The sequence below is a fragment of the Macaca thibetana genome, chromosome 1 (assembly GCF_024542745.1).
Source record: "Macaca thibetana thibetana isolate TM-01 chromosome 1, ASM2454274v1, whole genome shotgun sequence".
Lineage (NCBI taxonomy): Eukaryota > Metazoa > Chordata > Mammalia > Primates > Cercopithecidae > Macaca > Macaca thibetana.
In genome coordinates, this window is record NC_065578.1 from 38348991 (window position 1) to 38365533 (window position 16543).

The 16543-nt window shown below is 40.7% G+C and overlaps 2 protein-coding genes across 26 annotated transcripts in view; one reads left to right on the forward strand and one right to left on the reverse strand.

The window, feature by feature from the left end:
• The window catches only part of MYCBP (MYC binding protein), a 657065-nt gene that overhangs the window by 444792 nt on the left and 195730 nt on the right, over positions 1–16543 (reverse strand). The window lies entirely within an intron of this gene.
• MACF1 (microtubule actin crosslinking factor 1) overlaps positions 1–16543 on the forward strand; it is a 387658-nt gene that overhangs the window by 186762 nt on the left and 184353 nt on the right. For 20 of the 25 annotated variants that reach the window (XM_050797094.1, XM_050797116.1, XM_050797098.1 and 17 more), the window contains 8 exons: positions 3386–3514; positions 4249–4326; positions 4937–5098; positions 6768–6872; positions 7508–7603; positions 9226–9357; positions 11799–11951; positions 14148–14302. In XM_050797094.1, coding sequence (XP_050653051.1) covers positions 3386–3514; positions 4249–4326; positions 4937–5098; positions 6768–6872; positions 7508–7603; positions 9226–9357; positions 11799–11951; positions 14148–14302 — 1010 coding nt within the window. Of the gene's footprint in view, positions 1–3385; positions 3515–4248; positions 4327–4936; positions 5099–6767; positions 6873–7507; positions 7604–8468; positions 8479–9225; positions 9358–11798; positions 11952–14147; positions 14303–16543 lie in introns of those variants that run through there. The other 5 variants (XM_050797085.1, XM_050797167.1, XM_050797175.1 and 2 more) reach the window with 2 other exon arrangements.

Below are 16543 nucleotides of genomic sequence, written 5' to 3' on the forward strand. Positions count from 1 at the left end.
GACTGGATGCGGTGGCTCACACCTATAATCCTAGCACTTTGGGAGGCCGAGGTGGGCGGATTGTGTGAGTCCAGGAGTTCAAGACCAGTCTGGGTAACAGGCGAAACCCCATCTCTATGGAAAATTAACCAGGAATGATGGCGCACACCTGTGGTCCCAGCTACTTGGGAGGTTGAGGTGGGAGGATCACTTGAGCCTAGGAGGCAGAGGTTGCAGCGAGCCAAGATAGCACTGCTGCGCTCCAGCCTGGGCAACAGAGCAGTACCCCATCTCAAAAATAAAAGTTGAAACAAAAAAATGTACAAGTAAATTATTTTGACTGTAGTCATCCTGTTGCTCTATCAGATGCTAGGTAGTATTCATTCTTTAACTATTTTTTTTTGTACCCATTAATCATCCCCACCTCCCTCTGACCCCGTACTACTCTTCCCAGCCTGTTTTGATTTATACATCCCACAACTAAGTGAGAACATGCGATGTTTGTCTTTCTGTGCCTAGCATATTTCACTTAACATAATAACCTCTAGTTCCATCCATATTGTTGCAAATGACAGGTTCTCATTCTTTTTTATGATTGAATAGTACTCCATTGTGTTTAAGTACCACATTTTCTTTCTCCATTCATCTGTGATGGACACTTAGGTTGCTTCCAAATTCTGGCTATTGTGAATAGTGGTGCAACAAACATGTGAAAATGCAGATCTCTTTGATACACTGATTTCCTTTCTTTTGAGTATACACCCAGTAGTGGGATTGCTAGATCATACGGTAGCTCTATTGTTAGTGATCTGAGGAATCTCCAAACTGTTCTCCATAGTGGTTGTAGTAATTTACATTCCCACCTACAGCATACAAGGCTTTCTCCATATCCTCACCAGCATTTGTATATTGCCTGTCTTTTGGATAAAACCCATTTTAAGTGGGGTGAGATGATATCACAGTGTAGTTTTGATTTGCATTTCTCTGATAATCAGTGATGTTGAGCACCTTTTCATATGCTTGTTTGCCATTTGTGTGTCTTCTTTTGAGATATGTCGATTCAAATCTTTTGCTCATTTTTAATTGGATTATTAGATTTTTTTTTCCAGTAGAGTTGTTTGAGCTCCTTATATATTCCAGTTATTAATCCCTTGTCAGATGAGTAGTTTGCAAACATTTTATCCCATTCTGTGGGTTGTCCCCCCGCCTTTTTTTTTTTTGAGACAGAGTCTCATTCTGTCTCCCAGGCTGGAGTGCAATGGCACAGTCTTGACTCACTGCAATCTCTGGATTCTAAGCAATTCTTATGCCTCAGCCTCCCAAGTAGCTGGGATTACAGGCACGCGCCACTATACTCAGCTAATTTTGTATTTTTAGTAGAGATGGGATTTCACCATGTTGGCCAGGCTGGTCTCAAACTCCTGACCTCAGATGATCCACCTGCCTTGGCCTCCCAAAGTGCTGGGATTGCAGGCGTGAACCACCATGCCCAGCCTGTCCCTTTCCTTTGTTGATTCACTGTGCAGTAGCTTTTTAACTTGATGTAATCCTATTTGTTCATTTTAGCTTTGGTTGCCTGTGTTTGTGTGGTATTACTCAAGAAATTTTTTCCTAGACCAGTGTCTTGGAAAGTGTTTCCGGTATTTTCTTGTAGTAGTTTCATAGTTTAAGGTATTAATCCATTTTGATTTGATTTTTGTATATGACAAGGGACGGGTCAAGTTTCATTCTTCTACATACCGATATCCAGTTTTCCCAGCACAATTAATCGAAGAGACTGTCCTTACCCCAGTGTATGTTCTTGGCACCTTTGTTGAAAATGAGTTCATTGTAGGTATATGGATTTGTTTCTGGGTTCTGTATTCTGTTCCGTTGGTCTATGTGTCCATTTCTAGGCTAGTACTATGCTGTTTTGGTTACTATAGCTCTGTAGTATAATTTGAAGTCAAGTAATGTGATTCTTCTGGTTTTGTTCTTTTTGCTCAGGATAGCTTTGACTATTTTGGGTCTTTTGTGGTTCCATATAAATTCTAGAATTGTTTTTTCTATTTCTGTGAAGAATGTCTTGTATTTTTTATAGGGTAAATCTGTTTTTTTTTTTTTTTAATTCTCTCATTAACAGAGGAGTTTATTCTTCATTTTTTGTTGTTGATCATAACTTTTTTTCTTTTTGAGATGGAATTTCACTCTTGTTGCCTAAGCTGGAGTGCAATAGTGCAATCTCAGCTCACTGCAACCTCTGCCTCCAGGGTTCAAGCGATTCTCCTGCCTCAGCCTCCCTAGTAGCTGGGATTACAGGCATGTGCCACCATGCCCAGCTAATTTTTTTTTTTTTTTTTTTAAGTAGAAACAGGGTTTCACTGTGTTAGCCAGGCTGGTCTCGAACTCCTGACCCTCAGGTGATCTGCCCACCTTGGCCTCTCAAAGTGCTGGGATTACAGGCGTGAGCCATTGCGCTGGCCTCAACCTTTTTTTTTTTTTTTTTTTTTGGAGACAGAGTCTCACTCTGTCACCCAGGCTGGAGTGCAGTGGCACGATCTCCACTCATTGCAATCTCTGCCTCCTGGGTTCAAGCCAAGCAATTCTCCTGCCTCAGCCTCCCGAGTAGCTGGGATTACAGGTGCCCAACACCACACCTGGCTAATTTTTGTATTTTTAGTAGAGATGGGGTTTCACCATGTTGACCACGCTGGTCTTGAACTCCTGACCTCAGGTGATCCACCCACCTCAGCCCCCCAAAGTGCTGGGATCACAGGCATGAGCCACTGTGCCCGGCAATCATAACTCTTAAGTTTAAGCAAGACTACTGTATTCTGCAGTTCCAAGGGGCCCTATTTACATGTGTTCTATGATAGTGGTTCAAATTTGATATTGCCCTTATCTTTCTAACCCTTTTGTTTTATATTAAATTCTTCCTATGTCCACATAATATATTCCCTATGTAGCAATAAATAAAAATATCCCAAAATAAACTGTTTTGAAATTATCTTCCATTGGCCAGTAGTTGACGTCATGAATGAAGCTAAATATTTTCAGTTACTTCTTTGTTATATCAGTTATGATTGTGAAATTAAAAGACTCCATAAAGAGAAATGCCTAAAGTGTAAAGTTAAGCATTTGAAGCCTGTGAAGTTCCCTTTCCCTTCTGGTTGATTGCTCTAGGAATGTATACTAATAATGCAGCAGGAAAAGCTGCTCTATTGTATAATTGGTGAGCTCTGCTCTCCTGCTCCTTAGCGGTGATGATGGCGTAATTTTTTTGTAAGAGGCTGTAGATTGAAGGAGATGGCCTAGATGTCTTTTGCTCAGTCCTCTACCCCTTGCTTCCTTGTCCAAACGTTGATTCTGACCATTTTCCTACCAAGCCATTCAGTAAATTATGTGGTATATGTTTTTTCTTTTTCAGATGAAACTGGAACGAGCAGAGTGGGGCAATGACCTGCCTAGTGTGGAGTTGCAGTTGGAAACGCAGCAGCACATCCATACCAGTGTAGAAGAGCTGGGCTCAAGTGTCAAGGAGGCCAGGTTGTATGAGGTGCGTAGCCTTCAGAATCCACATTACAGGAGGTACGTGGATGGAACGGATGAAAGGACGGTGCACACAATAAAGCTGTATCGAAGTACGAGGGTGCTCTGGAATAGAATAATGATGATGAAGAGTGGTTTATGACAAATTCCCTTTTCACATGAAGTGTTTCTGTTAATCTTTGAAATAAACTTGTGAGAAAAGTATTTTTATTAACCCCTTTTTACTAAAAAGAAAAGTGATACTAGAAGCTGAGAGGTCAGAATTAGTAAGTAGTGGATGCAGATCCAAACTCAAGCCCTCTGCCTCTATAAATTCAGGCACTTTTTGCTTCCCCATCTGCCTGCAGTTGAGAGCTGGTATAGAGAAACTATTGACACAGTTTTCTCTCTCCTTCAGTCTCTGTTCTATCTTCCCATTTTATATTTCAACTCTTCCCTTCAAAAAAACAATTGAGTGGGAATCATCAGGCATTGGTTTTGCTTAGAAGCTAGCTACCAGAATTGCTGGAAACACGGGATAGTGAGGTCTGTTGTTTGTAATTACCCTGCTCAACTGTTGCCCACTTAGTGCTGCTCCAAGCTATAAAATATGACTCAGAAATTTGTTGTCCAAGCTTCTGTTTTCTTAGAGCAACCAATCCATATCTCTATCTAGACATAATATTTGCATAGTTGCAACCATAACACATAGTTTACTTACTCTTTCTCTAATGTATTTTTATTTCGTTCTTTTCTAATCAGGGAAAGATGTCCCAGAATTTCCGTACCAGCTATGCTGAAACTCTTGGAAAGCTGGAGACACAGTATTGTAAATTGAAGGTAAGTTTCTGCCGATTCTCTTATGTTCTGCTCATACAGAGTCTGGTGTCTCCCAATCAATTCTCTTACCTAATTCAGAAATCTCCTGGTTTGGCCCTGTTTTGGTTTTCTGTTTATTAGGTTATGCCATTTACTATGCACTTATTCATATGTATTATAACATTTTCTCAGTTTTCTTAACGGGTCAGAAGCTACTGTTCTTAAAAGTTTTAAATAAATATAACCTATCCTAGGTATTTTGCTTCAGCAAACCTGTGGCTATATGCACTTTGAGAGACCAAAACTAAAAGTTTGAGATTGTAGAGAGGGGACTTTCCCTCTGATCTATTGTTTTTCATCCCTGTTTATCAAGAGTGTCCAGAGTAGGACAGCCCAGGACCATTCTTTATCCAGGGAGCACCACAAAGGCCTTATGAATTCTGTCTTCTACTTAGGATTGACAAGAGTTCTGGGAGTCTTATATCAAACTTGTACAAAACTTGAATCCATGGGGAAAAATCCAGAGATTAAAAGCAAATTCATTTCCTGAGTTATTCTCTACTTTGATGCAAATGTGCTATCTTCTACACAAAGGCTAGCAGTCTAACCTTATAATCCTTGCTTTGTCTAGGAAACTTCTAGCTTCCGGATGAGGCACCTTCAGAGCCTACATAAATTTGTTTCCAGAGCTACAGCTGAGTTGATCTGGTTGAATGAGAAGGAGGAGGAGGAACTAGCATATGACTGGAGTGACAACAATTCCAATATCTCAGCCAAGAGAAATTACTTCTCTGTGAGTCTAGCACAGCAGCAGGCCTGTAATATTTATTTAACAGCAGCAGAAGGAGACAGGGGCTAGTCTGCTGAAAGCTTGGGTGGCTGGAGTTGCATTCTGCTAGATAGAAATAGGGGCCTTACTCAGTGCATCCATGCATGTGAGAAGTGTAAATGGAGAGAGGGACAGTAGAACCTTAGAATTAATTTATCTAGAATGCATTTAGAATGGCAGTGTCTTGGGTGAATACAGCAGCAATCTGTAAATTGAGTCATTTCAGAAGCAATACAGCTTTGTGGTTAAGATTATAGGCTTTGGAGTACCTAAGTTCAAATTCTTATACTTCCACTAACTAGCTCTATAACCTTGGGAAGTCATTTGATCTCTCTGGACCTCCATAAAATGAAATAATAGCACCACTTCGAAGCTATCCCCTTCCCTAATAGCACGTATTCCCAAAGGGTTGTATAAAAGATTAAGATTTAATAAGCTAACCTAGACAAAGCATTTAGTATAGTATTATTTAACTGGGATATACTCTGGACTTTCCACAAATTTCTGAATTCTCCTTTATTCATTTATTAACTTTTTTGTTTCAATCTCTTTGTTTGTAAAATGGGAAGGGAAATTTAACATTGGACAATAGGACACTGCTTTTTATTCTTTTCACTGAAAGATGTAGACAAGTTAGGATTATTTTTTGCTACTTTTAGTATTTTCACACTCAGAAGATTTTTAAAGATTTTGTAAACTATGCAAATAGGGAGTTTCTTGTTTTTGTTTTTAACATGCACTTTAGATACTTTAGAAGGAAGAATGCATACTATAATACAATAAACAGGCTATGTGAGAACTGAAATTAGGCTATAACAGAGATATAAAGAAAGTGCTCTGAAAGCATAGTAAGGATCAGTATCCAGCTTCACAGAAGAGCTGGCATTTAACTTGGGTCCTGCAGTTAATAGAATTTAGTCAGTAGAGAGCATTGTAGGCTGAATACTCTAAGCAAAGCCAGCCAGTCACTGATACCCATGTCCTGGTGTGTCATGTACTGGTGTGGGTGCTGATGTGCAGGAACTGTCCACTCCAGACAAGTTATCTCCTTTCTGTGGTCCAATGCTCATTCTGTGTTCCCGCATTTTACTCACATCTGGGTCAGGTCCCATGTCCTTTGTGAATATTTTCCAGTAATTCCAGTGTTTGTGCCCTTCTCTGCAATCCTCTGGCATGCACTGTTTATACATCTCATTTTGCCACCAATTCTATATTGTAGGTTCCTTTAAAATAGGGGAGGGAAGGCCGGGCGTGGTGGCTCACAACTGTAATCCCAGCACTTTGGGAGGCCGAGGCGGGCAGATCACGAGGTCAGGAGATCGAAACCATCCTGGCTAACATGGTGAAACCCTGTCTCTACTAAAAATACAAAAAATCAGCCAGGCGTGGTGGTGGGCAACTATAGTCCCAGCTACTTGGGAGGCTGAGGCAGGAGAATGGCGTGAACCCGGGAGGCGGAGCTTGCAGTGAGCCAAGATTGCGCCACTGCACTCCAGCCTGGGAGACAGAGCAAGACTCTGTCTCAAAAAAAAAAAAAAATAAAAAAATAAGGGAGGGAACACAGCTTTTATTTATGTTAGCCACTACCCACTGCCAAGAGCACTTATTCTGTAAAATTGAATTCAATTTTCAGGAGTTGACAATGGAACTGGAGGAGAAACAGGATGTGTTTCGTTCTCTACAAGATACAGCAGAACTACTTTCACTTGAGAACCACCCAGCCAAGCAGACAGTGGAGGTGTGTGACTCGAGAATATGTGGAGGTCAAATGCTGAGAGGTTGTTGTTATAAAAGTGTTCAAATTAGAGACTTTGTTCAACTGAAAGACTTGGAGGAAGTGTCAGGGATCATTTGTCTTGGGTCTTCTCTGTTTTCATTCCTGACTGTTCCTGTATCCGTCAAAAGCCTGCAAACATTTCTGTTAGTCTAAGGAGACTACTGAGAGAAACTATAGAAGGTACATTGGCTCCCAGCTTTCAGAGGAAAAGCGGACTTGGACTATATTTCTTCAAGTAACTGTCCAGACAGATCCTAACTTGACTCTTGTTGATGTGGTGCCTTTGCCAAAAGAAGAGAAACAGTGGAAGAATTCTGGAGGAATTTATGCCTGGGTTTTGCTGCCTGGATCATTTACTTACAACTGAGTGTGGAAGAGGCCTTTTCTATGTAACCCCCTCTAACAAAACCATTTTGGATTAAAGGAACACTTCTTACACATGGGAAGCATTGAGCAGATGCCAGTCAAGTATCTCCACATCTTTTCTGTTGGCTTCTCTATCATTAGCAGAGTTGTACTTGGAAAATAGTATTGCACATATATATATTGAGTCTGTTAAACTCATGCCCTTCTGTCTGTGTGCTTGTTTATTGCAGGCTTATAGTGCTGCTGTCCAGTCCCAGTTGCAGTGGATGAAGCAGCTGTGCCTATGTGTTGAGCAGCATGTGAAAGAGAATACTGCTTATTTTCAGGTATGATGGATTTCTGTGTTTGTGTGTGTGTGTACATATGTATGTTGAAGGTGAGGTTACAAACACATCTGCATTAGTGTGCGTTTGCTGTATAAACCACCACCTTAAAATTTAGTTGCTTAAAACAATAGTCATTTAGATAGCTCGTGATTCAGTAGCTGAGCACTTTGGGCAGGGCTTTGCGAAGTGGTTCATCTTATCTTGCCTGTCTTACTCATGGCTGCAGACAGGCTGGGGGCTGGTTGGTCCCAAATGGCATTGCTCATGTCCAAGAGTTGGCTAGGTGCTGGAGCACCAAGCCGTGTGTCTCTAGCATCCAGCAGCTTTCTTCACAACGTGGCTGTGTTTCACAAGCAGAAAGAGAGAGCAAGTCCTAGAGCACAAGCCCTTTTTTCCTGCTTCTGTCACATTTATTAATGTGCCTTTGGTTAAAGCCAGATGTGTGGCTATGCCTAACTTCAAGTTGAGGAGAAATAGACTCCACCTCTTGATGGGAGGAGCTGTAAAATATCATGATCTTTTTTTTCTTTTTTCCATCTGTCAGAACATGAAAGAATATACTGCTGGCTGGGCGCAGTGACTCATGCCTGTAATCCTAGCACTTTGGGAGGCCAAGGCGGGCAGATCACTTAAGGTCAGGAGTTCAAGACCAGCCTGGCCAACATGGTGAAACCCCTTCTCTATTAAAAATACAAAAATTAGCTGGGTGTGGTAGTACACATCTGTAGTCCCAGCTACTTGGGAAGCTGAAGCAGGAGAAGTACTTGAACCTGGGAGGCAGAGGTTGCCGTGAGCCAAGATCACACCACTGCACTCCAGCCTGGGTGACAGAGCAAGTGTCTTAAAAAAAAAAAAAAAGTACTGCTTATTTTCAGGTGAGGTGGGAGGAGGAAATAAGCCATTATCTCTGTTTTTGCCCTAATTTTTTTTTTTTTTTTGAGACGGAGCCTCACTCTGTCGCCCAGGCTGGAGTGCAGTGGCGCAATCTCGGCTCACTGCAAACTCTGCCTCCCGGGTTCACGCCATTCTCCTGCCTTAGCCTCCTGAGTAGCTGTGACTACAGGCGCCCGCCACCACGCCCAGCTAATTTTTTTTTTTTTTTTTTTTTTTTAGTAGAGACGGGGTTTCACCATGTTAGCCAAGAAGACCTTGATCTCCTGACCTCATGATCCGCCCACCTCAGCCTCCCAAATAGCTGGGATTACAGGCATGAGCCACCATGCCCGGCCTTTTGCCCTAAATTAAATAGTCTCCCTGATTATTTCATAACATGAATTGAAACATTTGATCACTCAACCTTAGGTTTTTCATGAAATACACCCCACAGCCAAATGCTGTACCTAGCCAGAAGTCAAGAGGAAAGATCAGTGATTTCTGAGGGGGTGAAACAACTAACTTTTCTATAGGGTAGGGTTTGGGGTAGTCAACACTAATATTTTGCTGCATGGCTTTTTAAGCCCTTCAGTTTATGTTTCAGTGGTCCTTGTAATGAACTCTCACTAATCCAGTAGGGTGTAATCAGCTTTGCTAAGCTCCGCGTAGTAAAATTGTTCTTTCTCAGTTAACGTTCTGGGTGTTCTGATGTTTTGAGCAGAAGGCATCCTTCCTTTGTATTCCCATAGTTCTTCAGTGATGCACGAGAGCTGGAGTCATTCTTGAGGAACCTCCAAGATTCCATTAAACGAAAATATTCCTGTGACCACAACACCAGCTTATCCCGCCTTGAAGACCTGCTCCAGGACTCCATGGTGGGTGTTGCCTCAGTGGGGATGATTACTTCTGGGAAAGAGCGTAAACCATATCAGCTGCTGCTGTTTATATCCTTGAAAGCTCCAGGGCAGTGGGCCGTTGTTGTAATAAAGTTTGGCTTACATTCAAATAGAGTTTAATCGATGTGGTTCTGTCTCTTTCCTTTTTTCCTTTTCTTTTAAAGAAGTTGCTAATAAGATTTCTTTGGGTATGTTATTGAAGTAAAGGCCTAGTCTTCTCCTCTGAGCCACTTTGAGCTCCTTATACTTTCCTTGCATTTTTCCTGTTTTAATGTGATAGTTGGAGCCAAGGATGAGGTGTTGAGCATGAAAAAAAGGTTGAAGGGGATTAGTTTATCAAATTCTTTGTTACTCTCTTATGCAAAAAAAGAACTAAAAAAAAAAAAAAAAAAAAAAGAAATACACCTAAGTCAAAATTTTCCTCCTTGGTAGTTTTCTTTTGAATGATAATTAAAATTGATTTTAATTCAAAGAAACATGTAATGTAATATTTGTGCAGTTATTTATGAAGCAATATTAATTTTTAAGAAATAGTTTTATATTCAGTATTTAGTTCAAATCAATTTTATATTCATTTTCTCCAATGAATTATTTCTTCAGGAGTGCTGGTAATTAGCAGAAAGACTACTTGTGTTTAGTGAATGTATATTACACAGAGTTGGCAAGACAAGGCTCAAGCTACATCTCAAATTAAGATAGAAATGTATATGTAATAAGGAACTTACTTTTCCTTTGTGAGAAGCAAGGGGAACCTTGCATTTCAATAGAAAAGTCTAAATAAGAGAACTAGAATAACCCAAAACAGTTCATTTTTTTTTAGTGGGTAAGATTTGAGCATTTGTGAATATAAGGTTTTTTTATTTTTATTTTTTTACACTTTCAGGTATTGTAAACCTATGAGTGGTTTTACATTCACCTGGGCAAATAGTCTGTTAATTTAATTTGGAATGAAGGATGAAAACCTGACTTTTCAGATGTTGTCTATAAAATATCTCTCTCGGAGGTACTACAAGTATGAAGGAGGAATATAATCCTTGGCTATTATCTCCTCCCTCCCACAGAGTACCTTCTGTCGTAGGGTAACTCCTCTGCAATGGTTGTCATATCTTCTCTTCTCGAGGGTCGCTGCTCTGTTCCCTCCTCTCCAGGTCAGGGTCATCGGGTTGGCGGCGTCATCGGGGCATGGAGTCACCTGGGTCTGCTCCTCAGCTTGTCCGTCAGGTTCGGGAGCATCTGTCCTGGCTTCTGGTTCTTTTCAGAACTTTTACCACGCTGAGCCCTTGGTCTCTGGAGCTTGAGCTGTTTGGCTGTGGGTTAGACAGAAATTGACATCTTATTTCAAGGAAACTGAAATGGGTAGACCAGCTCTCAAGTATGGAAATGTGGCTGTCTCCCTGATATATTCCATTCCTCTTTCTTAACTAATAAGTTAAAGTTGTATTTCTTCCAATCATGCTCCCGGGGACAGGCACAGGTAGTTTATTTAAGCATTTCTTTTTCTTTACTTGCATATTCTTAGTTCTTTAATGGCATTTCCTAACATTATTAACTCTTTACTCTCATCGCATCTACATCCATCCTAAGAAAGCCATCTTCTGGGGAGACTTTTACACCTCAAAATGGGCTTGAAACATCTGGGTTAATGGATAAAGTTTATCTTTTACTCTTTAATGGAATTGGTAATGGTTTACTACCAATTTTGTTAACAAGAAGTTTATTCGTTTTTAAGATTATTGGATTTGCAGAGATTTGAGAGTTTCAATTTTGCATGATACTTCTTTCTAACCAATCAAATGTATGTGAATATAGCACAGCAAATACTGAGAGGTAAACCCTAAATCATTTGTCATGATACCTTCACCAACAGCATTGTTGGTTGAAGAGCTAAGATCTTTCTCAAGAAAGCTTGACTCAATTTAGGAAAATAAAATATTTAGAGTAGAGCTTGGGAGATAAAATTATTTTTAAAAATTTAAATAAGTATAACTAGCTTCTCCTAAGCAAAAAGGGAAGAACTGGTTTCTACCAGTGAGAAACTGACTAATAATAATATACCTATTATTGATTTTAACTTTCATGTTCTCTGAATCATGTTTAGATAAATTTTTTATTAGCTATATAGCTGTATTTGGAAGCTAGAAGTATTTGTTTTTATTTTGGTTTTTGCATGTGACTTTATGGTTCATAGAAAGTGGCACAGGGAGAAAGCTGCAAAGTTTGAGTGCAAAAGCACTTGGTAGAAGACAGAAACATTCTCTCCTTTTTTCTTTATCCTTGTGTAAGTCTTTAAGATGGCTCCACCAACCATCCCTACTTAACTGAGAGATGACATTCTCTGAGGGAGTGGAGTATTCAGTTTTCTTTGTTAACTTAGTCACCCTGAGTAGCAACATTAATGTCATTTTGTTTTTCTTCTCATTTTGTAGGATGAAAAGGAGCAGCTTATACAGTCCAAGAGTTCCGTTGCCAGTCTTGTCGGGAGATCAAAAACCATTGTTCAGCTAAAACCACGCAGTCCAGACCATTTGTTAAAGAGCACCATTTCTGTTAAGGCCATCTGTGACTATCGGCAGATCGAGGTGAGGAGGTAGAAAGGGTACTTCTGGGACACAGAGGGAAGGAAGAAAGAAGGGAAGCCTTCAGTTAGGGTTATGATGATAAGGAAAGATCAAATTACAGAGTTTTTAAAATTTAAACATGCTGAAATCTCTCCTATCATTTAAAAAAAAAAAACTAAAAACTTCAATCCTATAATCTTGACCTGCTCCCTGCCTCAGTGATTGGCATCATTATCTACTCAGTTGCCTAAGTGTTGACAGAGATGGTACTTTGTAGCACCTGGGAGATATCCTTGACTCGCCCACCCCTCTTATCCTCCACAGCTAATAGGACCATCAAGTTTGTACTAATTTGTAAATATCCCTTAAACATACTTTTTCTGTCCCTGCTAATATTTCCCTAAAAGCATAAGCAGCTGGGTGCAGTGGCTCATGCCTGTAATTCCAGCGCTTTAGGAGGCCGAGGCGCGTGGATCACTTGAACTCAGGAGTTTGAGACCAGCTTGGGCAACATGGTGAAACTATGTCTCTATAAGAATCGCTTGAGCCCAGGAAGCGGAGGTTGCAGTGAGCCAGGATCGTGCCATTTGCACCCCAGCCTGGGTTACAGGAGTAAAACCCTGTCTCAGAAAAAATCAAAGGCATAAGTTTATTTCACTTGGATTATTGTATCAGCCTCCCCATTTAGTGCACAAAGGATCCTACCACCAGCATGTTCTTTTTTTTTTTTTTTTTTTTTTTTTTTGAGATGGAATCTTGCTCTGTGGCCCAGGCTGGAATGCAGTGGCACCATCTCAGCTCACTGCAACCTCCGCTCCCTGGGTTCAAGCAATTCTCCTGCCTCAGCCTCCCAAGTAGCTGGGACTACAGGCATATGCCATCACTCCCAGCTAATTTTTTGTATCTTTAGTAGAGACGGGGTTTCACCATGTTAGCCAGGATGTTCTTGATCTCCTGACCTCGTGATCTGCCCACCTCAGCCTCCCAAAGTGCTGGGATTACAGGCATGAGCCACCGCGCTTAGCCTTTTTTTTTTTTTTTTTCTTTAAATTACAATCCTATGCTTAAATCTTACAATAATGACTCAGTGCTCTTGGGAAAAAGCCTAAACTCCTTAAGGTGGCTTTAAGTTCTTGAGTAATCTGTCTTTACCCCTCTAGCCAAGACTGGGTCATATCCTTTATTCCCTGGTAAATTGCATTTGTCACACAGTATTATAACTACATACACCACCAGAATATGTGGAAATACAGACTATGTTTGTCTGCTTACCACTGTACCTTTTTATTTATTTATTTATGTTTTGTGATAGTGTCCCACTCTGTTTCCAGGCTGGAGTGCAGTGGCACTATCATGGCTCACTGCAGCCTTGACCTCCTCGGGCTCAGGTGATCCTCCCACCTCAGCCTCCCGAGTAGCTGGGACTACAGGCATGCACTACTATACCCAGCTAATTTTTGTATTTTTTATAGAGATGAGGTTTTACTATGTTACCTAGGCTGGTCTTGAACTCCTGGGTTCAAGCGGCCTGCCTACCTTAGCCTTCAGAAGTGCTGGGATTATAGATGTGAGCTGCTGTGCCTGGCCAATTATACTGTCTTTATCTCCAGTGTCCTAGCACAGAGTAGACGCTCAAGAAATACATATTATACAAAAGAATGAATTAATTAAAAAATGGAAAAAAAATAAAAATTTAAAAATGGGACTGCACTTTTGTGTGTCTCGATATTTCTGCCTATAAGTTAGGGATAATAATCTTGATCACTTGTCTCTCAAGAGAAAGACTTGATAATTCCAAAATGCTTAAACGTTTTCAGGGGTTTGGGTGGTATAGGAAGGGGGGAGAGGAAATATCATAAAAACAATGTTTTGATTATTCGCGTTCCATTAGTTTTTACTCTAGTAGATTTTTGTGCTGAGATCACTCTTGAGCCTTTATAATCTTATTATAATTTTCATATTCTGGGTTACTTGACATGTAACATGTATTTAATACATATTTGTTTCCTTGATTTATTTGGTGTCACAGTTTTTCCTGTGTTGTAGATTTATACCCATTATCTTTTGGCAAAAATGAGAAGCCCTTACTAAGTGATAGCAGAAATTTTCTTAAGCAGATTTTTTTCTTAAGGATTTGATAGTTTTGGGATGAGGCACCAGGTAATAATGGGTTGTTGCTTTATCCATTAGCAATAACTGGTAAATTTATCTCTTCAGATTACTATTTGCAAAAATGATGAATGTGTGCTAGAAGATAATTCTCAGCGGACCAAATGGAAAGTGATCAGCCCCACAGGGAATGAGGCAATGGTGCCATCAGTCTGCTTCCTCATTCCCCCACCCAATAAGGATGCCATTGAGATGGCCAGCAGGTAACTTGGCTCAGCTGCCACTGGTACACCCACCTCTGCTGTTGGCCTCGGTGAACCAATGGAGGGATGAGTGTGCATTTGTGATCTTCTTGCACACAGTTGTAAAGTTCCTCCTGGGAGAGGCTTCTCATTGGAGATATCAAGTCTCCTACTGCCAGCCACATAGTAGATCTTCAATAAATATTTCTGTTCAACTAGAGTATATTCAGTGATATTTCTTTTTTAAAGAACTCTTGCTTATAAATAGCTTACTCTCAAAAGATTGATTTTTTTTTTTACCAGCCTGGCCAACATGGTAAAACCCGTCTCTACTAAAAATACAAAAATTAGCTGGACGTGGTGGCGCATGCTTGTAGTCCCAGCTACTCGGGAGACTTAGGCATGAGAATCACTTGAACCCAGGACGCGGAGTTTGCAGTCAGCTGAGATCACACCACTGCACTCCAGCCGCCTGGGCGACAGAGCGAGACTCTGTCTCCAAAAAAAAAGATTGGGCTGTGCAGAGTGGCGCATTCCTGTAATCCCAGCACTTTGGGAGGCCGAGGCAGGCAGATCATTTGAGGTCAGGAGTTCAAGACCAGCCTGGCCAACATGGTGAAACCCCGTTTCTACTAAAAATACATTAAAAAAAAAAAAAGCCAGGCATGATGGCAGTTGCCTGTAATCCCAGCTACTCGGGAGGCTGAGGCAGTAGAATCGAAGAATCGCTTGAACCGAGATTGCGCCACTGCACTCCAGCCTAAGCGACAGAGGGAGACTCCATCTCAAAAAAAAAAAAAGAAGGTTGATTTTTTGGGGGGGGGTCATTAGTTATCATTAGTTTATTATAAAAGAGAGATATGGAAATTATTTACATGATGAAAGATTTCAGAACTTCAGTGGAATGGCCAGCTTCACGTTGATGCCATTTCAATAGTGACTTATTTCATTCTACGTACTTTCCAAGAATGTCATCGTCTTTAAATAGGAAATAATCCTTGTCATCTAGAACTACTTTGGTGCCTCCATATTCTGGGAGAAGAACTTTATCTCCAACTTTCATGCTAACTGGTTGAATCTCTCCACCCTTTCCTTTAGAACCTGACCCAACAGCAACTACTGTTGCTTGAAATACTTTTCCTTAAGATTTTTCTGGAAGCATAATGCCTCCTTTGGTTACAGTTTCAGCAGCACTCCTTTCAAACTTTTTTTTTTTTTTTAAGATGGAGCCTTGCTCTGTTGCCCAGGCTGGAGTGCCGTGGTGTGATCTCGGCTCATTGCAAGCTCCGCCTCCCGGGTTCATGCCATTCTCCTGCCTCAGCCTCCTGAATAGCTGAGACTACAGGTGCCCACCACCATGCCCGGCTAAAGTTTTTGTATTTTTAGTAGAGACAGGATTTCACCATTTTAGCCAGGATGGTCTTGATCTCCTGACCTCGTGATCCGCCTGCCTCGGCCTCCCAAAGTGCTGGGATTACAGGCATGAGCCACTGCACCCGGCCTGAGTGGAAGAAACTTTCTAAATGCTTGTCCTGCCATGACTCTCTCTGCCTGAGACTCCGAATTTTTTTTTTTTTTTTTTTTATGGCAGCTAAATTTTCTTTAATTTTTTTTAAAGTAATTTATGGGCCGGGCACCGTGGCTTATGCTTGTAATCCCAGCACTTTGAGAGGCTGAGGTTTTTGGATTACTTGAGGTCAGGAGTTCGAGACCAGCCTGAGCAACATGGTGAAACTCCGTCTCTACTAAAAATACAGACAATTAGCCTGGCATGGCGGTGCACAATTGTGGTCCCAGCTACTTAGGAGGCTGAGGCAGGAGAATTGCTTGAACCCAGGGTGTGGAGGTTGCAGTAAGCCGAGATTGTGCCACTGCACTCCAGCCTGGGTGACAGAGTGAGACTCTGTCTCAAAAAAAAAAATACATATATATATATATTTTTTAAATATATATAAAATATATGTTTATGTAACATATATATGTTTATGTACATATTTTAGAAAGCTGGGTTATACTATAAAGTTTATTATAATAAATATTAGCTATCACCTCTCCTGTCCCAAAGTTCCACTTTCCAGAGTCAACTGTTTTCAGCAGATTTTGCTGGGTTATAAACCCACATTTCTGAATGTAATTTTTTCCTGCTATTTCCTTGTTTGTTTTCAACTTCAGAAATTATCTATTAACTTTTTACTCTAGGAAATTAACATTTAGCTTTCTCTACATGCATATATGCATACGCTTCTTTCATCTTCCAAATGT